Source organism: Cyanistes caeruleus, chromosome 1 (assembly GCF_971803275.1).
Source record: "Cyanistes caeruleus chromosome 1, bCyaCae1.hap1.1, whole genome shotgun sequence".
Classification (NCBI taxonomy): Eukaryota; Metazoa; Chordata; class Aves; order Passeriformes; family Paridae; genus Cyanistes; species Cyanistes caeruleus.
This window is the reverse complement of record NC_141701.1, coordinates 150,361,685-150,389,352: the sequence shown is the minus strand read 5'-3', so window position 1 is coordinate 150,389,352 and position 27,668 is coordinate 150,361,685. Positions and strand designations below refer to the sequence as shown.

The window sequence follows — 27,668 nt, the reverse complement described above, 5'->3', positions numbered from 1 at the left end:
GCACATATTCTCCTGTTAGCTGACATTCCATGTTGACAATCTCAGATGTTACAGATACAAGGATACTGCACCTGTCTGCGACCTGCTGTACAGAGCCAGGGGAGATTAACCACGAATAAAAGTGAGGAGTGGAGGTAACAATTGTTTGCTTATGGATTTGTAAAGGGGGGCTCCCATCTCATTGCAGAGGGATGGCGTAAGCTGAATAAAAACCACCTGAGGAGGGTGCAGCTCTCCTTGGCTCCCGGCTGGTATCACCCTACCGCCCTTGGCTGCTCCCACACGGACGGAGAGGGGGAGAGGCGCCGACGCATTTTCCTGCTCCTACCACCGCGAAGGGGGGAGAAGGAGCCGCTCCAGTGGCGCCGAGGGGCCGGGATCGGTGCGGGAATTGCGGGAATGGCGATAGGGGCACGGCGGCGGTGGGAGCGCTGTGTGAGGGGGGAGCCATCATGGCGGCTGCGCTGAGGGGAAGGGCGCGCGCGCGCTCCCGTTGCCACGGGCACCACGTCGGGCCCGGAGCGGGAGCCGGGGCCGCATCTCCGGGGCCGCATCTCCGGTGCCGCCGCTGCCCAGGAGAAAACGGGGACAGCCGAGCCACCCTCCCAGTGCCCTCGGGAACGCGGCTCGGGTAGGGGCCGGGGGAGGTGCGGGAAGCGCGGGCAGGAGTTGCCGGGATGGGGCGAAACAGCGCGGTGCTGCCAGGACCCAGCAGGTCCTGGCAGGTCACAGGGCGAAGCGGGAGGGTGACAATTAGTTGCAGGTTTGCAGTTAAAACACATAAACGTCCACATAAGAAGTTCCCCCTCAAAAATGAGCACGAAATTCTTTCCGCTGAGGGCGGCAGAGAGCTGGAAAAGGCTGGCCAGGGAGGGCGTGGAGTCTCCTTCCCTGGAGACTTTCCGAAGCTACCTGGACGAGTTCCTGTGTCACCTGCTCCAGGTTGTGAAAAACGAGGTTCACATAATTTTTATAGAATTTAAAAATTTAATAAAAAAAACCAATTACGATAAAAAAATAAAGTATATAAATACGGCCGGGTGTCTCTGCATTCAGCCAAGAGAGCACACCTTACTAACAAAGGATTGTCCCTTAAAAACAGAGCCCTACTACATATCCATAAATTCCCATACATATTCATACATTCTTCTTAGGATCTTTGGTGTTCTTCTGTTTAGTTTTCTCTTGCCCCCTTCCCAATAGATGAATCCTCTTGGCACCATCGAGATTTACATTCCCTGATACCAGAAATGCAATAAATTCCTCCCCCCCAGAGTTCTGGTCACTGCTGTCTTCATCTGGATAAGATTACAAAAGAAAAAAAAAGTCTCCAGCTGTCTTTTTCAGTCTTTGGGTTACACAAACAAAAGTAGTTTTTGTTTTAATGCTGTGTCATAGCTTAAACATACATGTATTATACCCCTATTTCTAAGTTTCATTAATAACAGAAATAAAGAAGACTATATTATTACAGCTAAATTTTCTAATCTTATACATATAATATTTATTATAATACTTGCGAAAAGCCAATAATATGATACGCATTTATAACAAGGTTACCCTGCCTTGGAGCCCTCCTGGCTGGAGCCAGGGATGATTTACATGAGATATTCCTGAATATTTCTTCACCCAGAGGCTGCCCAGGGAAGTGTTGGAATCACCATCCCTGGAAGTGTTCAAATCTCACCTGGATGTGGCACTTGGGGACAAGGTTTGGTGCTGGGTTAATGTTGGACTCGAGGATCTGAAAGGGCTTTTCCATTGTAGCATTGAGGGATGGAGCTGCACCTTGAGTACCGTGTGCATTTCTGGCCTATAGATAAGTAAATAACTTAGTAAGTTATAAATTAATAAATTAATCAGTAATGCAGTCTAAGTAAAGAAAATTCTGAGAATAACCATGAAGGCCATTTAAAGCCTAAAATACTTACAAATAATTTTGGGATATTTTCAGAACGGAGACAATTACTGTTTGAAGATGTTCTTGCTTTTCTTTGTTACCTTTAAGGTCAGTGGCTAAACCTATCAAGAGGTCCAATCTAATTACAAATTTAGTTATCAACCCAAAGGTTACTGAAACCAGAAAAGCTGTCTAAATTTTATATCCAGTTTGCTTAAGTAAATGGAATGGACTCCTTATCTCTGTAGGCTTTTTCCAAATCTCAGAATCAACTTTAATCAATTAAAATTATTTTTCCAACCTCTCTGATTCACTAATTCTTTGATCCCTCATGCCCAGAGCCCTGTGAGCTGTGCAGAGGCTCCAGACTCTGCTCTTTGCACTTGTCAGTCCTCAGTGCACCTTGTCCAGGTGACTCTGCCCATGAGGTACACAAAGGGACACGCTGAATTTTGGTGCATTAATCAAGATAATTGGATTTCCTTCAGTGTGAAAAAAGCCCTGTGTTAATTACTCAGTGCAGGGTGTGCCTTTGGAGATATTTATGTATTGGTTTTCCTAATACAAAGCTGCAATAGGGTTTTTTCTGCTGACAACAAATGTCAAACAGAAAGAGGAAGGGGCTGCAATTTGTCAGAAAACTGTCTTTAGTCATCCTAAGAAAATATTTGGGAAGCAATATTATTATTTAGAAATGTCTATTAATAATATATTTTTTATAATTAGATATATTATAGATATAGATATATTAATAATTAATGTATTATTTAGTTATTTAATGTTATCACTCAGTGATTAGAAATTTGGAGGAGAGATGTAAGCCACACTTTTGTCTTGCCCGAAGGGAGCATAAGGAAAAAGAAGATTTTCCTTCCTGTGTCAGTCCCCCATTAACCCAAAAATGGGGGGATTTACACCTTTCCTGGATGTGGGCAGAGGCTGGGTGATCCCAAACACTTTGTGCTCCCTTTAGCCAGTGTGACAATGCCACATGGGCTTGGATTTGGCTCCAACCTGCTCCTCTGTTAAAATGTTTGTTTAAACAGGTCTGTTTAAGAACATTTGGAAACGTTGCTTTTTTTGAATTCTGGAGTGAAAAAGACCCAACAGCTTTTTTTTAAAGGGATGTTTAAAAGCCATTTATGGAAAAAGGCGCTTGAAGCAAGGCCCTGGGGCTGGAGAGGAGGAGGAGGAGGAGGAGGGAGACTGGGCAGATGTCAGGGAGGAAAAGCTGCAGAGAAGCTGCCAGAAGGGGATGTTTTTCAGAGCAGTGCTGATCTCTGCTCTCTGTCACTTTTTATTTTCCTCTTGTTATGTTTTTAGTAAACAATGGAGCCAGATGTAAAAGTGAATGAAGACTTCAAAAGCCAGTTTAAGGCTTATCAGGAGCAACAGCAAAGGCGGCTGCAAGATTTGATGGAGAGGAAGAAGGAAAAGCAGAACAGGCAGAAGAACACTGGCAGCACAAAGAAGACTATAAAAGCCCTGAGTGACCTAAACCTGTTTAATAAAGGACCTCCTGTAAATGAAGATGCCAGCAAAAGGTAAAGGTCTGGCAGTGCCATTCCTTCACGAAGTCGCTGGAATATATTTTGCTTATGATCTCATGAAACTCAATATTATTAAGCTGACAGGACACTTTCTGTCTTCACACACTGGGATTTCATTATCCTGAGGAGATTCTCCCTGTCCCTAATTATCCTCAGGGCATTGTGCAGTGCTCTTTAATATCAGTATTTTACAAATGAAGGGGCAGCCAGGTACTACCTGACAAAATCCAGCCTTTTGGGATCACTGGCATCCTCTGACCTGCTGGTTAGTCCCTGCCTAGTTCTAAGCAAATAGATTCTCTACGTGAATAATTTCCAAAGATGGACAGAGGCAAAGCAGCTAATGGGAACAAGCCACAGGTCTGCAGAGCAGAAGAGTGTTCCCTGCAATATATCCTGATTTGGTGGATCAGATGGATACCAGGACAATTAGGTGTTTTGGTATGGATATCCCTTAATCTTGTTTTTTCTTTTGAGCTTAGTACTGGAGCAGAGATTTAAAGCCCCAGCTCAGATAATTTCTTTTCCTCCCAGAGTATAGTCAGCCTTTCCTTCTGACCCAATTAATGCTTCTTTTCCCGACTACAACAGGTCTGGGGTTGGACACACCCCAAAGGTGTCTGCAGTGCTGGCTGTGCAGGGCTTTGCTCTGTGGTAGTGGTGAATCCAGGTGGAGAAATTCCTCCACACACTTGTGCCTCAGCAGAGCTGTCTGATATGCCACTTTAAGCCCCCAGTCTGACCTCTACCAGCTGTCCTCTTCCCTTCACCGTTTTTTTCTGATAATCTGTAGAAGATTACCTTGGAAATCTGAATTTTTAAAAATTTCTGTGAGGCTGTTTCCCATAGTTCAGATGTTTGGTGGAAAAAAGGAATTTAGGTGCTCCCATGGCACATCATGGGCAGTGTGCAGAGTACAGGAAAGCCCAGTAGTTCTCTTCTATTTAGAGTTCAGTACTTTAGGCCTGAGTAATCCCAGATTTTTTATTTACCTCTGTTTCTGTGTTACTGTCAAAAGTCCCCATTGGACATGGCAGGTGTGGCAGATATATCTGAATTGTCCTTTGCTTGTGTACATTCAGCAGAGGAGTGGTTGTGAGTGATGCAGTCCAGGCAGGATTTGTTTCTGGAAGGGATTCACCAGGATGTTCTCTGCAGTATTCCCATGACAGCACATCAGAGGATTGTTCCAGGATCACAGGACTCCACATGGCCTGCAGTGGCAGTGATTTCAGCTTGTCACTGTTGTTTATAAAAGCAATCGGAAAAAAAACATTCTTCTCTCAGAAGTCTCCCTTCCTCCGAGCCTTGGGAATTCTTTTTTCCTTCCGCCCATCCTACTCCCAAATCTTGTTTAGACAAGTGTTTAGCTGACATTTCTGCTTTTGTGTCGTGTTCTCTCTGTAACTTTATCCTCCCTTCTCTTTTTGGTGTACTTGAATGTATTTAAGTGACTCTCCCCATCGTGTGGAGAATCTCTAACAAGACTTAGGAAAGACACAATTTGACAAAAGTTTAATTCCTGACTTTTTTTGGCTTGAACACGGCATGCAATTTGGGAAACCACCTGAATTCCAGGCAGAGCCGTGCTCATAAGCTCCACCTGGCTCTGATTCCTTGAAGGAGAGTGAAAAGAGGTGCCTTTTGCAGCCCATTTTCTGTAGCTGAGGCACTCGGGTGGATCTGCTACCTCTGTAACAGGGAGACACTCTGGGATGGGGTGGGAAGTTCCTCAGAGCAGACTCCAGCTCTGTGCAGTTGGGATTTCTGTCCATCCTCCTCTAAGTGCTTTTCCTCAAGACTTGGACTCCAGCTCTGAGAAGACTTCACTGCTCAGGTGTGTTAAGAGCTTAGAACCTTTTTTCCATGTTAATCCCCCAACTGTTCAAAATCTTTTGGTTCAGGCGTCTCTAACAGGATCTGAGTTTCCTTGCTCTCTCCTCTGAGTGGGTGATGTGGGAATAACTCAGTCCTGCCTCTCCTCTGCTCACATTGCTCCTTGCTTTCTTCTCCTTTGTGAACAGCTGCCTTTGATCTCCCTTTGATTTGCAGCTTTGAAACACAAGTGCATTTCTTAATTATGTATTGTGAATTCTCTCCTAAACTCTGTGCTGTTTATAGCAGTGGCTTAAGGGGTCATTTATTCTGACATAGGCAGATGGAGGTGCATTTAAAAGCTCTCAGATCCAATGGGTGCTAAGAGCTTGTTAAAACTTTGGAATCAAAAAATTGAGATGATCATTGAGACATCTGACTTTGGCTGTGTGTACAGGTACATAAGGTAACAACTGGGCTTTATCCAAATCACTTCTCCAAAGTGTAAATATTTAGCATTACCCTGTAGAAAATAGGAGAATCTAGAAGTCAATTCATCCAGCTGATGTACGTGTCTGGATAACTGAGATGCTGCAGATTATCAGGAACTTCTACATGGGAATCACAGAGCATTGGAGACCTGCATCTTCCACCAGCAGCAGCTGGGGTCAGGTGGGCAGCTCAAATGTCACCTGTGTGTGGGTAATTGTATTGATTCCCAATTTTTCTCAAGGATCCCATGTCAGGGAGCTCAGATAATTCAGAACTTCCACAATTGAATTAAGCCCCTGAGGCCACAGCTCCTGGATTTTCTATTTGAAGGACCCATCACATCAGGGCAGTAATTAGATTAAAGTTATTAATTCTCTGGATGTCTTAGAGAGATGAAACCTTTAAATGTTGCTAAATGCCCTGAAGACTAGGAGAAGCAGGGCTATTTCTTTCCATTCAGAGGGCTTTTTTTGGTATTCTCTGTTTCTAAATGAATTCCAAAAGGCACCATTAACAGTACAAACTGATGTTGAAGAAAGGTTCCAAGAGAATCAGCTGAGGACATGGGAAATTGGTCTTTTATGAATTGCTCTAAAACATTGATTTTTAAAGGACTCCAGGGGCAGCTTTGTAGTCAATGCTCTGTTGGCTTGTCTTGGCTTTGTCAAGTATAGAAAAGAAAGTCTGAATGTCCCACATGCTGAATGCTGCCTGATTTCCCCTGAAGAACCAGGTAAGTAACACTGAGATTATGCTATTTCTTAATCTCAATATACTTGTTCTGTGATGTTTTGCCCCAGACAGCTCAAGAAAGTGCAGATTTTTCTTTTAAGAAGATATTAACTGAATAGACCAGATAATCAGCTTGTTATTTGATAATTATCTGAGGTTTAGGATATTCTAGCTAGTTCAATAAACTCACTCCTGGTAACCTCAGCCCATCTATCAGTTGTTTCATTATTTTATTTCTAGGAGCACCTATTGGTACATTATTTGTCATTATGGTTTATTTTTTCCCAGTTTTCTTGAGGCTGAGAATGAGAAGCTGCAGGATCAGCTGCGAGAGGTCCGGGATGAGAACTGCAGGCTCTACAAACTGGTGTCAGAGAAAGATTTTGAAATAAATCAGCTCCAGAGAAGACTGCAGGAGGAAAGGTTGGCTCTGTCAGGTAAACAGAGCAACTTTGTATTCTCACCATCTTGGTTTGCTTGATGCTGATGACAAAAAAATGTCACTGAAAAGAATAGTGCTCTTTTAGGGTACACAGTGGTTTCTGTTCCTCACAGAACAAAAAAAAAGAACCTTGCTATTATTTTCACAGAAATAATGATGTTCCATACAAATAATATTTTGGAAAACTTCCTTTTAGTGTTAAAGAGCTGTGTTGCAGCTTTCTCTGCTCTGTAGGGTTAAATTTCTTACTCAGGCTCCTTTTTTTTTCCTGCCTGAACAGGGTACAAGTAGGATGCTGGAAGAATGAAAAAATCAGCTTCTAAAGTGATTTTGGTGTCTTTTGAGAACTGAACTGTGCATGCAGCACCTCCTCCACTGGGTGCCACTGTTGGTCAGGACAGCAGTGATAACCTGGCTTGAAGAGAACTAAATAACATTAAATTACACCTTGAAAAGCAGCTGTAGTTTGTGTGTAGGAAAGGTGATAAGCTCTTCCTGGTCAGGACCAGGAGCCAGATGTGCTGTTGCAGCTTCTCTGGCTGATGCCAATCCCTTGCCTCTGTTTTCCCTGTCTGCATTGTTGCAATCCCCACATTGCTTGGGAATGAGAAGCCTTGGTTGAGTGTGTGCAATGCATTTGAAGACCATCAATTTACCATGGAAGCAGCAACCTGGCTTTGGTTAATTTAGTATTTACTGTGATTCTCAGCAGCCATTTGTCCTGAAAGCTGAGGTAAAAGTAGCTCCTAGGTGGGAGAGGTAACACAAACCGCACAAAGTGAGAACAGTGGAAATGCTTTTAAAAATAAGGAATTGGTTTTAAGTGCTTTCTAAAAAGCATTTTAAATGCTTTTAAAATAAGCTCATTTAAAACAATAAATTATTTTCTTTACAAGTTTTTTAAATAGTGATATAGAAACAAATTCTGTTCTCAGCTGTGTTCTGTGTAGCCCCATTAATGTCTCAGGGGTCTATGTGCCTCAGCATTCACTTGTGAGTGATCTCTCACCTCTCATCCCACCCCAGTTCATGAATATCAAAGAAAAGTGATTACTGCAGAGCTCTGAAGGAGGATGAAAGGGTCAAGAAGAATGACAGCAGCCAAGTTCAGTCTTTACCCCCCCACCACCAAGGGTTTGTTGTTGCAGGCTCATGTTCCTTGCTGAGCTGGAGGTTTCTGTGGGCATTGTTTGCCATGAGATTGATTTTGCACTTGTACAAGAGCTTTCCTTCACCTGTGTGCTGTTAACCAGAGCCAGGTGACACAACAGTCAGGCCTGGGCTTTGCTTCTTCATTTGTGGCACTAATCAAACCCTCCCTGATGAGGGAGCCAGTGACATGGCTGTTTAAAAGAGCAATTAAAAGAATCATCCAGTAAAGCTCCCTGTGTAATCCCAAGGGAGTTATAAATAGGCACAATGAAATTTCCTGGACCTTGTCCAGGACCCAACTGTAATAATGTGCCTGACCTTTGAGGACTGGTGTCTAGAGATGTTCACACCTCTGTTCCAGCAGCTCCTCCAGTAGTAAACAACCAGGCAAAGCAGAGTGTTGCCTTTTTCTGTGATAATGCCAAAAAAATCCTGTTCCCAGCTGTCCTTCCCAGCGGTGAGCAGGAAACACCAATGCCCTCTCTAGGTAATCATGTTGCTGTGAGCACTGTTGTGGCCCTGTGACACGTGGCTGTTGCCACAGTGGGAAATGTGGCCACGGTGATCTGCTGAATCAAAGGACCAACCCATCCAGCTGGCACCTCTGACATCTCTGCCCTCACTTGTTCATTTAAGTGCCTGGCACAGCTCTGAGAGGAAGGGATGAGACAATGAAAGTACATTGTGACAGAGAACAAAAGCGTGGTCTGTTCTGAATCCTGCCTGTAAGATGTGCCCTCTGCTTTCATGTGTTCCTCACAGGGGTGTCTGGTATAGCTGGAGACGTGGCAGCCACTAAAATAGTTGAGTTGGCCAAAAAGAACCGTGAGATAACTGCTGAGTTTGAGAGTGAGAGAGCCAGAGTGAAGCAGCTGAATTACAAAGTCAAGGAGCTGGAGAGAGAAGTGAGACGTTTTTCTTGTTCTCTTTTTGCACCCTAAAACATGTAAATCCAACCTCTGGGATAGAAAATGGGTTTGATTCATGTCCCCGTGTTGAATTTGCTCTTAAGTCGTTGTGTACTTTGGGTTGTGGTCATTTCTGTCCCTGAAATTTCACCTCTTCAGACAGGAGGAGCTAGGAAAGGATATCCCCAAATCATAATGAACCAAGGATTTATTAAACAGCAATTAGGAATGTTCATTTGTAAAAGCACAGAGACTTTTCTACCAGTCTGGCAATGATATTTCTCTTATTATTTATTTTTTTGTGAGGAGAAACAAATTTCACACCTTTATATCTTACATTCCCACCTCATTAATACCAGTCAGTAATTAGTTATTTATTCTTCTAAGCTTTTGTCATCCCCATAATGAAAGCTTCTTTCTGGAATAAGTACTTACAGAACTGAAACAACACCAAACTACATCACATAAGACAGCAGATCTCCACTCAGGCAGATGAAATTTTCTGGTTTACTGTGACTTTTTGCCAACCTTTCACAGAAGTCATTTTACTCAGGTGGCTGCTGAATTGAAAATGGAAAGTCCTGATGTCAATATTTGCTTTGTCCTTTGGCTACTGCTCCTCTTCCTTACGCAGTATTGGTGATTTTGGGGTTTTTTTATAATCTTTAATTTTTTTTCTGAACTTTGCTTTCTTAGAAGACATCAGTTAAATGAATCAATAATGCTGACAATGTGTTTTGACTCAGTCTTTCACCAGCATTTATTGTCATGAGCCGTGCATCTGCCTGAATTGCAGCCCGGCTGCCTGAAAGGTCAAGAAGTCGCAGATTAAATTAAATTTTGGAGAATTCCTGCATAAATCTACAGTGTTCTGGTCAGAGGGGCCTTGTCAAACAGTTGGCAGGTTGGCAACCAAGTATCAGGTGTAGTTTGGGACCTACAAGATCCCAAGTAGTGGAGCAATTAATGAATAATTTAAGGAAAAATCAATCTGGTTCTGCTCCTCTACTGCAGAAGTGTAATGACCATTATTCAAACAGAAACATTAAATATTCTCAGATTTTGACCCAAAAAACAAAGGAGCACGAATATTTCAGGAAGAAGATGAAGATGTAAATGATGTGTAAAATGAAAGCCGAGTTTAACACTAGGAGGTATCTATCAAAAATGTGGAGTGATAGAAAACACTGTTATTTTACATATTTTTAGCTCTTTGTTTGAATGAAAACTGAAAAGTCTGTAAGTCATAAGTATTTTACTACAATTGTGTTGCCCCAAACAGAATGGAAGGTGTGGCCACTGAACAATCACTTGGCTAGGGATGGGCCATGTAAGCAAAGGGATGCTTGCAGAAAATTTCCTCAGAACCTGAGCCAGCAGCTCCCAGCTCCAGCTGAAATTCCTCATTCTCAGCCCATTGACTACAAAACCTTATGAACTGGATAGAAAGAGTGGCCCTAACACATGAAAAAGAGTGAAATTAGAGCTGGCTCTGAGGTAGTCTTTTCCCCCAGATGTCCCTTTAATGAAGGAGCTCTTCCTTAGAGCCTTCTTCATTTCAGGAAAATAATCAAGATTTTCCACCCACCTCCAAGAATGATGTCCCAGACTGTTAAAGCAGCAGTTCCTGCCCTTTCCAGCCCAGATTCCTGCCCTCTCATCCATTTAGAAACCTTTGTAACAGCAACATAGGGCATTATCCAGAGCAGGAGGGGTTGTATGTCTGTTTTCCTTTGCAGTGGCAAGTAAGAGGAGACAGTCTTTATTCTTCATGGGTTTAAAAATGCTACTTTGGTGCTCCCAGCTAAAGAAAAAGAGCCTTAACAACATTAAATCTCAGTTATAGGGTGCCAGGTATATTTCTCCTTTTACATTCCTCTAGTGAGTAGAACTATTTGCTTTTTATGAAATATTCTGGGCTGGACAAGCTTTGGATTTATGTATATAAACATTAATTTGAGGTACTTTTGGTGGCAAAATGCCTCAGATGTCTCCATACTTGAAATTTAATCTCATCTCAGCAAGTTAGAGACATCTTCTGAAATTATTCCACGGTAAAATATAACATGATTCTTTGGGAAGCATTTCAGAAAAAAATAATTATGCTTCCCTATTGATTGTGTTAAAAAAGAAGGGAAAATTAAGGGATTTTGGATTTTTTTAGAGTAAATAAACATCCAAGTTATACTTTTTTTGCTAATTAATACTCCATGGGGTGATGCTGTTCTCTGCATCCATTCCACACTAACAATGGGGTTCTTTTCCAGCTACAGGCAGCCACAGAAAAAATCCATTCCCTTGGTGGCGATGCTGCAGGAATCAAGGAATCAACTCTGAAAATACTGGAAGGAAACTTGGTAGGAATTGTAGTTGAAATGAAGAAATCAGCAGCTGATACTCAGCTCCTTTGTAGAACAAGGATGTATCCCTGTCACAGTTTTGGAACCAAATTCCCCTGTACCTCCTCTATGCCCCAAAAATTAGGTCTGGAAAAAAAACAATTCAGTGCTCCTAACAGATCCATGGATCTTAATCACTTCAGCTTTTCCCTGGGGGTTCTGTTCTCACCAAGTACATTCTTCTCCTCGAAGGCTGAAAGTCCAGAGGTGAAAGCACTGCAGGAAAAATTGAGCACAGCCAATACAAAAGTGACGGAATATCGGAACCAGCTCCAGAACGTGAAACAGGAACTGAAGCTGACCCAAAAGGTACCACTGCAGGGAGCTGTCTGGGGCTGGGACCCCTGCAGGAGCTTCAGTCTTGGGAAACTGGGAGGCTTTTGGCCTTTGGTTGTCCCTTCCAGTAGAGCAGAGAGGTGAGGAAGGCACAAGGGTGGGGGTTGGTATTGAAATTGTGCTCCTGGACACAGAGATCTCATGTTTTGCCCCCACTGTGCCTGACATTCCCACTGTCCAACGGACACAAATCCTTTTGAGTTTTAAAGTCCCAGATCAGCAGAACTGTTCTGAGCTCATTCCTCCTTTCCCATACATTTAATTATGTATTTACTTTTAATGTAGGTTCCAGTCCCCTGGGAATCAATGGGATTAAAGGCCATGCTTGAACTAAAGCATGTGTTTAAGGAGTCTGTTGGAATGACATCCAGAATAACCTTTTCCTCTGATTCATGATGGATTTAAGTGTTATTATGTGCTCTGATTCTCTTTGGTTTCCTTACTTTGTGTGGGAGACCTGCAATGCAGATCAGAGTAGAGAATATGGTCCTAAAAATAGAACTCTGCTGACCTTTTTATAAATAATTTAAATGCTCTTCATACTAAGTTTAGCTGTGTCAGAATTTTGCAAGGGCAATTGGCTCAATTCCTGGTGTGTATTAAGACAATATCTCTACTCTGTTCCTGGTTAGTCAGGGGTAAATATTCATCATATCAAAAACAATTGTGTATATTGAAAACTGCTTGTGTTTCCTGTTAAAGAGAGGAGCTCTTCCTCCCCTCACCCAAACACATCCTTTTAAGCCGTATTGTTGATGTTAATCCCTTTTCCCAGATTTTAGCCAAAGAAGTTGGGGAAGATGTGAATATCCAAAGTCTCTTGACCAATTCTGGCAGCTGGCGTGGACGAGCTCAGCAAATTCTTCTTCTCCAAACCAGGGTGAGTTACGACCCTGCACGGTGCCATTCCAGCTGGAATTCTCTTTCCAAGTAGAGATATCACCTCAATTGAAGGTAAAAGTTTAGTTTTCATTAATTCTTAACATCTCTGTGTTGATGTGTGCACATCATGTTAATGACTATTGCAGCCATGCAAGCTTTGGTATTTCAGCTGGGAATCTTTCACATCTGTGTCAAAGGAAGGAGTTCAGTGACCTTGGAGAGCTGTGGCAGCCTAGTTCAAGTCCCAGGGTGTTTTGAAGGTGCCTCTTTCCACCGAGAACAGAAGGAGCCCTGTCAGTGTCTGTGCTCTGACTTAGACACCTTTGTTCAGTGCTTGGAGTCAGATGGGAAGAATTGAGGCCAGATCAGGTTTTCAAGTTGTTCCCTCGGGAACTTCAGTAAAATCTTTAACTCTTGAGTCTTCTGAAGGGCAGAGTTTAGCTGAAATGTCAGCAGGAGTCAGGCAGGCAGTTTTTTCTGCATCTAAATAAAACTTCTCTCAGGCAATTCAACACGTAATTTTCCTATTTTTCTGCTGTTCAATTACATGCCATCAAATTGTGATTTTTTTGCACTCTGATTGACTGAGAATTTTAACCTCTGCTTTTCCTTGAGCAAATTCCATTTCCCCCTGTTATAACCCCTGCCTGAGGTTCATCTAAAAACTATTCCTACTGTTCTCTATTCTAACATACAGATTTCTTTTTGATCCAGACTCCTCAGGCCCTTCTGTAGTCAGTGGGGATCTTGTAAATCCACTCACTGGATCAAAAGTGAGGCAGGTTCCTCCAAAACAGGGCAGAGGAACTGAGCTGTGGCAGTGCCCAGTTCCTTCTACTGCCTAGGAAAGCAGCCTGCAGTGAGCAGTTGATACACTGAGTTCACTTGGATTCACACAGCAGCAATTCCAAATGCTCTGGAGTGCCTATCTGGCCTCCAATTGTGGCTCCACAAAAGCTCAGATCTCCTTCCTGCACAGATGCCCTAAAATCTGCATGTTTATTAGCAGTTAAATTTCAGTTTGAAAGACCAGACACTGCTCTGTGTTAGTTAAACAGAAAAACGGATTATCAAGAAGTAATCCAAGCTGCCTTTGGCTCCTCTTTTGTCCTCCCCGGTAGAACTCTGGGTGAGTTGTTATTATTGTGCCATAGGTTCGAGAGCTGGAACATAAACTGAGTCAAAACAAGATCACAGCTTCTCTGCTTGAGGTGGATGAGGGATTTCTGGCATTTCCTCATTCAAGGAAGTTGTCAGTCCAAGAGAAGAATTTGCTGAAGATTCGCAACTTGGAAAAAGAGAAGAGGGAATCTTTGGAGGTAAAATCCTGTGAACAGAGTCCTGTTTGTGTGTGGAGCAGTGTGTAATAACTTCTCCTGCCTTCAGGGTGTGTTACACACTAGCTAAAACCATTTCACAAACCCACCTGATCTGCTGCAGAAAGCTCTGCCCCACTTCACAGCCAAGCCCTGCTGCAGCTGCAGCCAAACCCCTTAGCACCCCTCTGGCCAGGTGTGCATTCTTCATCCCAAATACAGACATTCTCTCAGACCTCCTGTATCTGTAGGGCTCTGGGCTTATCCATTTGAACAGAATAATGGAGAATCAGAATCCAGAATAATGGGGAATCCATCCAGGCCACCTGGATTCCTGAGCAGACAGACTCTTTTTGGATGCTGACAAGTAATATTTATAATTTCTACTTCCTTAGGAATAATACAGTATTCCAGTCCCATTTTTTAGATCCTACCAGGTAATGTGTGATTGTTTTCTCTCACCTCAGCACTTGGGGCTTGGTGATGAGTTGTAACTTTAATTTCCTTTTGCATCACTGCAGAAACTCGCTGAGCAATACAACTCTCTCCAAAAAAAACATGAGGAACTGAAAAAAAAACTGGATGCCTCAAGAGCCAGGAACCAAGTGCTGTGTGGAGAAGTGAAGATACTGAACGGACAGATTGGAACCTTGCTGGAGAAAGGGAAACACGATGATGAGCTCCTAGATGCCTTGCTGGTACAGTCTGTGTCTGTTGGTCCCAGCCCTGTTTCTCTAGGTGATAAAACATGATGTCACTTCATGGCACACATAACCTTAGAGTGTACAGGAGCCTGATGGATCCAGCTGTGGCAGCCAGAGGTTTCCTTGTCAGCTGAAGTCCTTCTGCGTTTTGGATCAGGTCATTTAAGGGCTGTGAGACAGCACCAGGTGTGACAGTTACAGTCAAGTGGCCCTGAGCTGCAGGGACTGGCAGAAACATTTTGCAGAAGGATTGGAGAAGGTAGAGGAAGGGCTTCAGTCCTGACCCCAGGCACTGGCCTGTGTTCTTTGTTCTGCTTCCAGCTCCTCTGGTAGATTTATTTTTCCTTAGAATGCCTGCAGTCCTGCAGGAATTTTTTTTTGTTTGTAACAAAACTTCCATTTATTTTGCTACACAGCCCACAACACACAAGCTGAACCATGAGTACTAAACCATGTGTACGCTCACATGCAGTAGCTGGAGCTGAGAGGATTTGGCCTCTTCAAAACCAAGAGTTTTAGCAAAGGCTCAAAAATGTTAAGAAGGAAATAAATGGCTGCTGGCTTTGTCCTGCCATGGTTCTAGACAGCCTTCCTCAATTAAAATAGCAAATATATTAAAGAATTTGCCACCTCCTAGCAGGGTTAATTCTGTGTTTCCTGATCCAGCTCCTTACTAGTTTGGAACCACTCAGATTTCCATGCTGCTGTAGGTAGCTTTTAGCTCAGCTGGCATTCACCCCTCTCCCACCAGGCACTGCTGACCAGCAGATTAGGGGAGCCAAAGAACACTTCTCAACTTGTCACTTTTTCTGAGTATTCCCACTAAAATTAGTACAGAAAGATGCAAGTTTATTTGGGAAGGGATGGTTAATCTCTTTTATCCCTTCTATCACAAAACCACTTGCATGTTGTTGGCCTGACAGAACAAACTGCCTGACAGGTATTAGATTTGTCAGTGTGGAAAAAGCCTCCAAAACCACTGGTGAAACAGCCTGGCCTCGTATCTGTCACCCCATAGAGCCCTCAGCTTTTAATATCGCTATCACACAATCTGATCACATTCTTATTCCACAAAAAGCACATTGAAATCTTGAGTTTCATTCAGTTTATGGGAAAAGTCCCTTCTTTATCAAAGGCCAGTCTTTTTTGCTCTGCTTTCTGCTACACTGAGCAGCAGAGCTGGCAGCAAATTGAATCCATTGCTTAGGTCAACATAACAAATCAAATTGCCAAAGAGGCACCAGTGACACCAGTGTGCTCCCACCAAAGGAATGGGCTTACCCTACCATTCCTAAACAGATATTTGTCTTGGGGAGGGTGGTTTAAAATAATCATTGTGTACAAAATAAAGATCTCACCTGTTTCTATTTTACCAGACCCAGCAGAAACAAATGCAGGAGCTCTTAAAGGGCCTGAGCCAGAAGGAGGATAAGGACAAGGAGCCTCAGCAGGTGGTAGGGCAGCACCTGAGCCCTGGGATTCAGGGACAAAACATCATGGAAGACAAGCTCAGGGAGCTGGTGGCTGAGCGAGAAGCAAAGGTTAAAACACTGGAGATGGAGGTTGAGAAACTCACATTTCAGGTAGGCAGAACAAATTAATTAGAGGAGAACACTTGGAAATCACTTTAGATCTGCTCTTCCACTTCCTTGTCCCTTGTTATCTGAGATGGTTGCTGCCTCCAGACAGTGATCCCTGTCCTGACAGTGTTTCCTGATGGAATGATAAAGCAGGAACTGTCTTTTGTAACTCCTCAGGTCCTTGGGGCATAAGTTCAGGCTGTTACAGCAGCAGCAAACACAGAAATACCAATCCCAGCCACACATGTCAGGACTGTCACTGACAGCAGGACTTGGGGCTGCACTGGGGACTCCTCAGTGTTCAGCTCCCTTGGCTGCTGGGAGGAGGAAGCAAACAAATGTGTCACACCAACATCAGCAGGTTCCCAGCTCCTGCTGTCTCACAGTCAGGATTTGTGAAGCCTGTTTAAGCATCCCATTCCCGTTGATCCAAAAGCCTCCTGGGGTTATGGTGAGCTTGTGAATCTGCCAGATACCTCAGGAATGGGGGCTGGAGCATTGAATCCAGCATCAAACCTGGGTTAGGGACACAAAACAGCTGTGCTGACAGTGATGGTGCTGCACTGTGGGTTATTAGTGCACTCTGATTTCGTATGAAATTTTGTATGAAAGTTTTTATTGACTTCTGCTTTGTTTTCATCCTGCAATGGATAGGGGTTAAAGCAAAGTTCCTGAGGAGGTCCTGTAAATCAAAAGTTCTGGTTTGCTTAATCTGGTTTGCTAATAAATTAAAAGTTCTGGTAGCAATAATCAAAAGCTGCTGATTTGGCATTGGTGCAGCTGTTTTCCACTGAACTGTGATTGGTTTTATAACATGCTCCAGCATTAACAGAAGAAATCTGCCCATCCATAGGACGAGCCAGAAGCTGCTAATCTACCATGCTCTGAGCACTCAGGAGCACCTGAGGGATCAGGCAGTAGCAAGGCTGGAAGGACAGAATCTGCCCGGTAAGAAGACCAGAAAGTCAATATTTCAAGTTGTTTGAGTGACCAGGAGCCTGGTTTTCCCAGGGAGATTCATCAAACCACAAGTGCTTTGTGCCAACAGCTGTGGCAGCCTGTTTGCAATTTATGGGAATCTCTAATCACATTATCTCTTGGACTTTTGTCCTGGAACTGAGAAGGATGTGAAGACTTGCAGACATGACTAGATTTGGCGTGGTGGTAGTGCAGCTATTTCTCCTGCTGCAGCTCAGATAATGTTTACATGGTCAGTTTAAGTGCCTGGGAGTCTTTCCCCTTATGAGACACAGGGCTTCTAACGAGCAGATTTCTGTGAGCAGGGTGGGGAATGAATGCAAAGTGCCATTTTAGGTAGGCACTAAATCACTGGGGCATTATTTAAATCAATAAATGCTCTTTGAGTAGGATTTACATGCAGAAATGTTGAAAACACACCATATAATTTGTTCTTACCAAACACACTCTGAAGCCTCGCTGAGGACTGTGTAAATTACACTAATCTTAGTGCAGCAATAAATCTGATTTCTGTTTATACTGATATGACTCTGGGTCACTCTGGCTGTATAAAGGGACCATGGTACCACAGCAAGTTATATCCTTTCATGTTAAATTGCTGCTGAGTTTCTTGCTAAAGAGTTCATGGTCTAATTGATAGTGAGGATTTGAGACTGGTCTGATGGGGATGGGAGAAATTTTTCATCAAGTTAAAGTTACAGCTGATCTCTTCTGTGTAATTTCTTACCTCATTACTTTAGGCACCAAATTTGGCTTTAAAATCAGCTGAGTATCCCTGAGTATAAGTAGAAAATTACTATACAATTTAGGAAGAATTCTGTTAAAACATCCTTAATTTGAAAGTTTCTTCACCCTTCTTACTGTTTTAATTCTTCCCCTTCTATCTTTGCAGAAGTTGTGCTCTCCTGGAGCAAACCTAGATTTTATACCCCCTCTTTTATTTTTTTTACCTTTTTTTTTTTTTACCTCACATGTCTGCTGATAGTAAGCAGGAACTAAAGCTGGGTAATGGCTTTGTGAAAACCACTAAGTGCAATGCATAAATTATTGCTTGTGTACAGGGCCAAGGGCTCTGTCCTGGAAAGAGCTGACGTGTCAGGTGGGCAATGTATGATCCTGAAAAATTCTGAGAGCTGTTAACAACTTGGTCAGCAAGGCTCACTCCTTCCATTAACTTTAATATGCTGATGAACTCTCAGTTCACTGCAGTGAATCATCTTTTCCTATCAGAACAGGTGAAATGAAAAACCCTATAAATAGATGCTAAACCCTTTGGAGATGACAGAGTAAAAATCTGCATTTTTAGACAGGCCAAGCCTGTCAGTATAACTTGATTTTAGGATTAACCACTCCTAGCCTAGAAGGCATCTAGCTCTTCCACAATATACAGGTTTTAGCCTCTAGTTAGCTACCTAAAGTATTAGCTTCCTAAAGTAAGGAAACCTGGGGTGAGTCTGCAGGGACTTGGCTTTGGGCAGCTGAATTCATGTTGAGAAAACACACCCACTGAAATGGGGTGTCCTAAACACACACATCAAAATGGGGTGTCCCAAACACACACCCACTGAAATGGGGTGTCCCAAACACACACCCACTGAAATGGGGTGTCCTAAATACACACCCACTGAAATGGGGTGTCCTAAATACACACACACTGAAATGGGGTGTCCCAAACACACACATCAAAATGGGGTGTCCCAAACACACACCCACTGAAATGGGGTGTCCCAAACACACACACACTGAAATGGGGTGTCCCAAACACACACACACTGAAATGGGGTGTCCCAAACACACACATCAAAATGGGGTGTCCCAAACACACACCCACTGAAATGGGGTGTCCTAAACCAGCACACACTGAAATGGGGTGTCCCAAACACACACACACTGAAATGGGGTGTCCTAAACACACACACACACTGAAATGGGGTGTCCCAAACACACACAGACTGAAATGGGGTGTCCTAAACACACACCCACTGAAATGGGGTGTCCTAAATACACACACACACTGTAATGGGGTGTCCTAAACACACACCCACTGAAATGGGGTGTCCTAAATACACACACTGTAATGGGGTGTCCTAAACACACACACTGAAATGGGGTGTCCCAAACACACACACTGAAATGGGGTGTCCCAAACACACACACCCATTGAAATGGGGTGTCCCAAACACACACATCAAAATGGGGTGTCCCAAACACACACCCTCTGAAATGGGGTGTCCCAAACACACACATCAAAATGGGGTGTCCCAAGCACACACACCCACTGAAATGGGATGTCCCAAACACACACACCCACTGAAATGGGGTGTCCCAAACACACACACCCATTGAAATGGGGTGTCCCAAACACACACATCAAAATGGGGTGTCCCAAACACACACCCTCTGAAATGGGGTGTCCCAAACACACACATCAAAATGGGGTGTCCCAAGCACACACACCCACTGAAATGGGGTGTCCTAAACACAGACACCCACTGAAATGGGGTGTCCTAAACACAGACACCCACTGAAATGGGGTGTCCCAAACACACACACACCCACTGAAATGGGGTGTCCCAAGCACACACCCACTGAAATGGGGTGTCCTAAACACACACACACTGAAATGGGGTGTCCCAAACACACACACCCACTGAAATGGGGTGTCCCAAATGCACACACCCACTGAAATGGGGTGTCCCAAACCAGCACACACTGAAATGGGGTGTCCCAAACCAGCACACACTGAAATGGGGTGTCCCAAACACACACCCACTGAAATGGGGTGTCCCAAACACACACACACTGAAATGGGGTGTCCCAAACACACACACTGAAATGGGGTGTCCCAAACCAGCACACACTGAAATGGGGTGTCCCAAACACACACCCACTGAAATGGGGTGTCCCAAACAAACACTCATCAAAATGGGATGTTCCAAGCACACATCATTATACACAGAACTCATCCAGGCTGCCTCTGGTACTCTGGTGTTATCAGCTCCTTCTCCTACAACAACGAGCCTGACAGATCCTCCTGAGGGTTTTCACAAAGCAGATTCCATAAAGCTGTGGAAATACATTTGTAAAGGACATTGGGAGATACAGGTTGTGCGTGGCATCGCTTCGTTAGGAAATCTGTGACATGCAAACACCATCAAACTGCCCAGAGCTGGGATTGCCTCTCCCTGGGCCGGGTGAAGGTGTGAGGTGAGGGAGCTCTTCCCTACAAAACACAGGCATTGGGAAGGGACTGGAATTCTGGGGAGTCCCCTGTGTGAAGGCCTTACTGCAGCTTTCCTCCCCCCAGCGCAGTGTCCACGATGGGCCACGTGCTCGTGGAGTCAGCAGCCACAGAGCCTTTCTTCCTCAGGGGTAGCACCCCATCTGGAAGGTGGGTATGTAAACTGTTATCAGCAAGGGAAGTGTTCTGCCCTGCTCTGCAAGCTGCTGGAAATCCTTGTCCTGCCTGCCTTGTTTCTGTAATGAAATCTTCTTGCACCATCCCTTCTACCTGAAGCTGTCCAAGAGCTCTAACATCTGATTTCTCTCTTAATTTTGTAATTGATTGCTTGTTTGACACCAGTCTTTTCCATTTTTACTCCCAACCACCAAGATTTCTCCCGCTTTTTTTTGTTCCAAAGAAGATCTTTCTGAAAGCAGAGAGGTCAGAGAAGAAATGATGTACATAATAATGGGATACATGGGAAAACTGCCCCTTCCTTTCAGCACATATTGGACACAAGAACAGCCATTGTGCAAGTGCTGCCTGAAGCCTTTCAGGGGGAGAAAATCAATAGCAGGCCATTTAATAGTTTAGTGTAGCACTTGGGAGATACAATCTCCTTTTACTTTGGCAGTAGCAGTGGGAGGAGAGTCAGGGATAATGAATAGATCAGAGGTGGAAGTTTGTTTTCAGGGGTGATGGGGAGGGGAAGCATCCTGGAAGCAACTTTCTAATGACTCTCCCTGCGACTTTATATCCAAATCTTTCTGTTCTATTTATTGCAGTCTAGAGATGGGTGCTGGGGGGAGGTAGTGAGCCTGGCTCTGCATTCTGCCTTCACCTTCAGACAAGTGTGTTGGAGATAGTGCTCAAACCCTGCTTTTGTTTCATTTCTTTCATTTAAGAAGTGGGAACCAGACTCTCTGTGCTTGCGCTTTCCTCAGGTCTGGCACGGACAGCTTGGACTGGGAAGTGCTGCCAGGAGAGAACACCGAGCAGAGGGCTCTGTGCCAGGCTGCTGAAGTGGAGAGGAGCAAGCTCCTGGAGCTGGTGACTGTGCTGCAGAAAAGGTACAGCCTCATCCCAGCAGCATCCTTTGCAGGGTGCTGGGATCAGGGAACACTGCAGAGTCTGGGACATGCACTACAGCACATCACACGCTGCCATCCTTGCCTTAAATAGGGGCTTTTCAATTTTTTTCTGCTCAATTTCCCTGCCTGGCTGATGATTCATTCTTTTTTATTATTCTTTTAGAACAAAGGGCAGAAAAAAAATGGAGCCATCTTCCAGCTTGCTGCACCTAGATAAAACCAGAATTGCTGTATTTATATATGCACGGCCTTATTGAGGCAGCAATATTATTCATCAGTAGTAAATACTGTAATTATTGGTATAATATTTTCTTCCAAAGCTTTTCACATTCTTTTTAAATTTCATTGTATCCTTTTCTAAATTAATTTCTTCTGGTTTAACTGAGACATAGCAGTGATCTTTTTTTAAAATTTTATTTTCTATGATTCAATTTAATGTAAGATGATGTTAAAAGCCAACCATGTTTTAGGAGAGAAGGGAAAGCAAAGTAATTTCTTTTTGGCCACCTTTCAGCTACTGTTTTTTTTTTTTCCCAATATGTGCTATTTGATTCCCAAATCTGTATTCCAATATTCGAAATATATTCCTGTCTGTGTGCTTGTCAATACAATAAGCACTGTATGCTTACTTGCTTAAATTTACCACAGTTATCATTCTCACTTGTATAACTTCTGTCCTACACGATTAATCACAGTCAGAAAAAAAATGATTTTTCTTTTAGAACTGTGGAAAAGGTGCCTTTAACACTAAATTCTGGAAATACATGCTGGGAAAAATCTTTTTCATGTTTGAAAGCCCAGTGGCTTTAATAGAGCTGTGCAGTCAGATGAGGATGGGGCTGTGAGTGGCAACTGAAGTGTGGCCACCACCAATATGGGATAATGAAAAACAGAGTCAATGAAATGCACAGTTGCTTGTAAAATGTGCCATAAGCTGATGATTCAGCAGCTCCACAGTTATCACACATTTATCAAGAAGGTAACATAAATTTTGTGAGGCTGTGTGCAATAACTCTTGGGAGACCTCAGGGTAATATAGCACCAGTCAGATTTCAACGTGAGTGTATTTTTAAAAATCAGGTTTTCCTCCTCTCCCCTCCACTGCTGGGGTGTAACAAAGCTCAGGTAACACAGATAATGCTTAAATCAAGAGAAGAGCCCTGGGAATTGCTGCAAGTAGAATTTTTCTACAGCATTTTAGTTTAAATTAGTCCTATTGGCAGATGATTCCATTAAAAAATCCCACAGATATTGCCACTTTTCCTCTGCTTTTTGTTTAAATTGGATGCCAGAGGAACACCAGGGTCAAATGAAAGTTTAGTGAATGCAGAACCACTGAGAGGAATAAAATGTCTCAGAGCACATCACCAGCCTGGGAATTCACTGCCACAGGAGGTCGAGTCTTGCCTGGAGGTACATTTTTAAGCCAGTGATGTAATTTTATTAGAGTTGTAATATTTTATTTTTTTTTAGTTATGCCAGCTAGGAGGAAAATAAACTAATCAAGTCTCTTGATTCAGAGAGTAACCAGCTTCCACCCATGGGGTGAGGAGGGAAATTCTCTTATTCAGTCCAATCCAGTGGTTTGTTTTTTTTTCCAATCCAGTCAATCTGTGTTTCTTTTTAGCTTTAAACTCCTTGGTGTCAATCACTGCCCCAAGTGGCAGCATCTGTGGTTGCACACCAGACTTTTGAAGTTAATATTCTGAGAGGTTATGCAGGATGGAGAGAGGCAATTTGATTTTTTGTGATGTAACCACCAGTTTCTTTTTTCACCCTCTCCCATCCATGGTCATGTCTAAATGGCCAAGTTTATTAAAAGCAGCCTCAAGTTTCTTTCCTTCCTCTCAGATAACTGACGCAAATGTTAGACTGTGTTTTTATAAACTATTTGCCTTCCAAGCTTTCCCAGAGTGTCTCAAAAATGCAGTTTATTATTCCTGTAATAAAAGATGTCTCTCTCCTCAGCAATCTGCAGCTTTCCTGCTCATCTGAGGGGTGAATTCACACAGGGAGCCAGAATTAAGGGATCTGAGCAACCTCCAGTAACAAACCCATTGTTTCCAACTGTACTCATTAGTTAATTCTCATTTGCATATTTAGAAGATGTCACCTGATACAATTTTGCTGGGATTTCTGGCTTTGGATGCATGGAAAATTCTTTCCCTTCTGTTGGGAGCTCTGCAGGAAGGAGCAGGATTCAGTACCAAGACTGATTTGATGTAGACATGACACAAATGAGCTGAACTCTCTTTTTTTCTTCTTTTTTTTTTCCTTTTTTTTTGCCTGTCAGGTTGGAGGAAAGCAGCAACAAAGTCTTGGAAGCTGAGAAGAAGCTTCAAGAGGAGAGGTGGCAGAGTGACATCTTGGAACAGCAGCTTGAAAAGCTGCAGGTGGATCTAGGGAGCAGCAGAACTGCCCAGAAACCTGCCCTGAGGAGCAGAAAAGGTGAGGGGGAGCCCTCACATCCCCCATTTTACCTCTGGGCTTTATAGACAGCGACAACATTCAGGATCCACCTGCCAAACCCAGCTGGGTGCGTGACCTTGCACCTGCTGATGGGACCTGCTCACAGCCAGGAGCAAGGCAGGAGGCAAAACCCTGGCCTTTCTTAATTGAAGATGATTTTCCCACAGGTCTAAGAGGGACCGGGATTTTTGCAAGGTGTTTCCGTGGGATAATTCCAGGAAAAAAGCTTTCCCCTGCTCTGTGAGCTCCCTTTGCACTCGTGCCTGAGGGATTCAGCTGAAGGTTAAGAGCAGAATTAAAGGACACATCCCAATTTAAGGCCTGTCAGTGCCTATGAAAAACTATTGCTGGTGATGAAGTAATTAGATCTGGTGTAATTTATTATCCCATGAACGTGATAATCTCCTGCTATAAATATGAAAGCCTCCCTGGCGTAGTTAAAGAAGAAGAATTCATGGTGGATGTTAAATTTTTATTTCCCTGATCAGATCCTTTTATTGCTTAAGGATTCTGATTCTGTAAAGTGTCTAAACCAATAAAATGGCACATATTCTTAAGGAAATTTTTCCAGTGATTTCCCTTTTTATGTGTATTTTCATAAAGTAAAAAGACTTCAAATGCCAGAAGATGAACAGCAGGGAGGGGAATTTCAATTTGGCAAATGTTGGGGCGGTGTCAGGCTGAGTTAGGGTGACCAGAGGGACCACAGAGCTCAGCAGAGACCTTGGATGAGCCCTTCAGAGGAACCTTTATACTGACTGGGGACTAAATAGGTGCTTCAAACCCACTCCTGTCTGTAAAACATGGATTTGTTCCTTGGAACAGGATTGCTGTGTCCTTGGAAGGGGCTCCAGCCCACCCTGACTCATTCTCATGTTGTTTCTTTATGAGCACTGATTGTTTGAGTTGTCTCGCCTGTATTTACTGAGAGCAGAAAGATTTAGATCCCAATAGTGTTGGGAGCGCTTTGGTGCTGTTTTGCACAGAATTTAACCGAGTTTCTGAGTACTCAGACTTTTACAGAACCTGCTGAAGTGTTGATGTGTTGTGTTATCACAGATTCCCCTTGCAAGCTCCAAGAGATACAGACTCTCCAGATCCTGAGGCTTTTTGGTCAAGTTTTGTCATGCTGTAGTAAAGGTGTAGTAACTCCCCTCTGGTAGCTTTCAGAGCCTGAGGAAGAAGCTGTTTTCACCAGTGTGACAGATCCCTTCTCACCAAATATTTAGTTCATTAATCTCCTCTGCTTAAGGACTAAAAGCAAAAGTAGAAAAGGATTGGCAGTAAGGCTAATAAGGAGAAATCCTCTCTAAATCCACGAGATGAGTAGGTAACAATCGATTTCACTCCCCTGCTTTGATGAGAGCTTTGTGATGTGCCAGAGCTGGGGTTTGTACAAGAACTACAAGTCTGCAATACACCTCTTCAGCAGAGTATGGAGGTTATCTCAATGCCTTCATGCCAATGGTTGAGGAAATAAGAAGAAATTAAAAGCTTGAATACAAAATAGAGACTAGAGAACCTGCTAATTAACATAATATTTTCCTTTCTTTCTGAAAGTGTAAAATTGGAGAGAGCTGATCTAATTGCTAATCTAATGTTTCTGGTCTCTTCAGTTCAAGGGAAGTAGATAATGATGCTAAGGAGCTGCAAACAACACAGTTCTGTTTTAAAATTATTCAGGCTTTTCATTTTCTGTGCTTTTTTCCTGCTTTATCCAAATTCTGAATTATCAAAGAACAATCCCAGAGGAGGGATAGGTAAGTAACACCAGGTTTTCCTCAGCCCTGTAAAGCACAGCCTCAAGATCAAAAGCATTTTTTAGCTACACAATGCAGCCTTTTCTTCTCATTTGTTTTTGTCAGAGTTCAGTACTTTCCAACCAAGTTCTTTCAGATAATTCCACACGAGGAGGATTTAGTGTTTTAATACCAAATGTACTTATTTGAAGATATTTGATGGTATGAGGGATATGAATTGGGAAAAGGGATACAGAAATGTGCCAACATGGCAACACAAGCACAAACCAGCAATTGCAGGGTTCAGTAGAATCACAACACAGAAAGCAGCCTGGCTGTTCACTGTCATGGTGCTGTATTCCCAGCTAAAAGAACTGCAGCCAGCTCCAGCCTCTTGTTTTCTTCATTTAGTTGTTTTTTTTGATTTTTATAATTTATTTGGGGCTGAACCACACAAGTCCTTATCTCATGATACCTAGCTACAGGTAGGTAGTGCCTGCTATTGATTATTTTAGATATTTAGCCATTTATTTACATTTGCTAAAATTATTTAGCCTTCTATCTACAGCAGAGATCACCCTGGTGTGTTTAACTGAATTTAACCTCAGTGCTGGGTTAAATTCAGCATCCTCTGCAATAGCTGTGCTTACTTCCTGCACTCCTTTCTGAGCTCCCTGAACACTTCTCTGGTTCCCCTTCTTCTCTGGGGATTCACTGGTCACAGGTTTTGCTTCTTCAGTTCCAGCTGTAAATTTGAATTGTATTTTCTCTATAACACTGAAAATTCTGAATTTTTTTTTTTTTTGAATGACCAGACCTGCATGTTTTGGATATAGCTTTATTTAGGAAAGAATTCCTAAGTTAGAACCTTGGTCTGAAATACACCTTGAAGTACAGAATCTACATTTTGTTTATGCTGAGGATCAAAGTTCTTTACAAAAATCACTTCAATGGGTGTCACAAGCAAGCTTTGTCCCAGACATTCAGGAAGCAGCAGCTGTCATAATCTGAAACACTATTACAAAATTAACATCAAATTAATAATTTCCAGCTGTTTTACACCTCTTTTTTTTTGTCACTTCAATGTTACAGATTCATTGTTTTCCTCCCTACACGTTAGGCACATATTTAGCCCTGAAATGAAAATTCAGCATGGAAGGTAATTAAAATAAGTCTGTCATATATTTATGATATGTTATGGATGTAGCATAGAATTTAGGAGATTAAATATTTATTTGAGAGATTAAGTATATGATTTTACAGAATATTTATTCAGCGTTTTTTGATATTAACTCAGCGTTCTGCCAAAACTGATTTGCTGTTTTACTCAAACTCCATTCTGTGATTGAATCCACAGCCCAGCCAAGCCTCCCCTTGCATGAGGGTGACAGAGAGGAGCTCCCTGCAGCCCTGTCCAAGCTGTCCCTGGAATCTCAGGTGGAGGAGCTCAGCACAAGGTTTGTTCTCCCTCTCTCCATGCCGGGATTGTTCTTTCCTCCCTCAGGGAGAGGAGGAACAAGTGCTCAGCCTTTTTCTCAGGGCTCTCATAAAATCACCGCAGCTCCAGGGTTTCAGTGTTTCTTCCCCGGAGCAGAGGTGACAGTTCTAAATTTGCTTTTGAAGCTCCCCAGCTCACAGGGAAGTTTTTCTTTTTGTTTCCTTGCAGGCTTGGGATCCAGCTGGATGAGAACAAAGATCTGAAAGCTGCTCTGGCGGAGACTGTGAGAAAGAAAGAGGAAGATTTTTAAACTGTATCGAGACATAATGGAGGATGTGATAGGTTTTCACAGGCTATTCAGCAGCACACACAAAAGAAAAGTTAAGCCAGATATTCCCAGTCTTTGGGCTGCAGAGCAGGGAGAGAGCCCAGGCACCAGTGTCATTTTGCAGCCTCAGATCGTGTCATTTCATTAGCATTTGTGGCAGAGAAACAGAGATGAAATACAAAAAGCGAAGGTTT

General features: G+C 43.0%; 1 protein-coding gene across 8 annotated transcripts; it reads left to right on the top strand.

The window, feature by feature from the left end:
* Positions 1-4: 4 nt before the first annotated feature.
* On the top strand, positions 5-27,668 carry CCDC13 (coiled-coil domain containing 13). 8 transcript variants are annotated; one of them, XM_086867229.1, is made up of 16 exons: positions 44-134; positions 3,224-3,444; positions 6,778-6,926; positions 8,846-8,988; positions 11,259-11,348; positions 11,583-11,699; positions 12,502-12,606; positions 13,763-13,927; positions 14,446-14,622; positions 16,005-16,211; positions 17,062-17,156; positions 20,494-20,577; positions 21,354-21,479; positions 23,794-23,948; positions 27,066-27,165; positions 27,375-27,668. In XM_086867229.1, exons 2-16 carry the CDS (start codon positions 3,230-3,232, stop codon positions 27,454-27,456), a joined length of 2,010 nt encoding a protein of 669 aa, XP_086723355.1. In that variant the 5' UTR covers positions 44-134; positions 3,224-3,229; the 3' UTR covers positions 27,457-27,668. The 8 variants fall into 8 exon arrangements, with proteins under 8 accessions (XP_086723384.1, XP_086723355.1, XP_023777812.2 ...); XM_023922044.2 differs by having other exon boundaries at positions 55-631; XM_086867218.1 differs by lacking the exon at positions 44-134 and adding an exon at positions 1,960-2,008.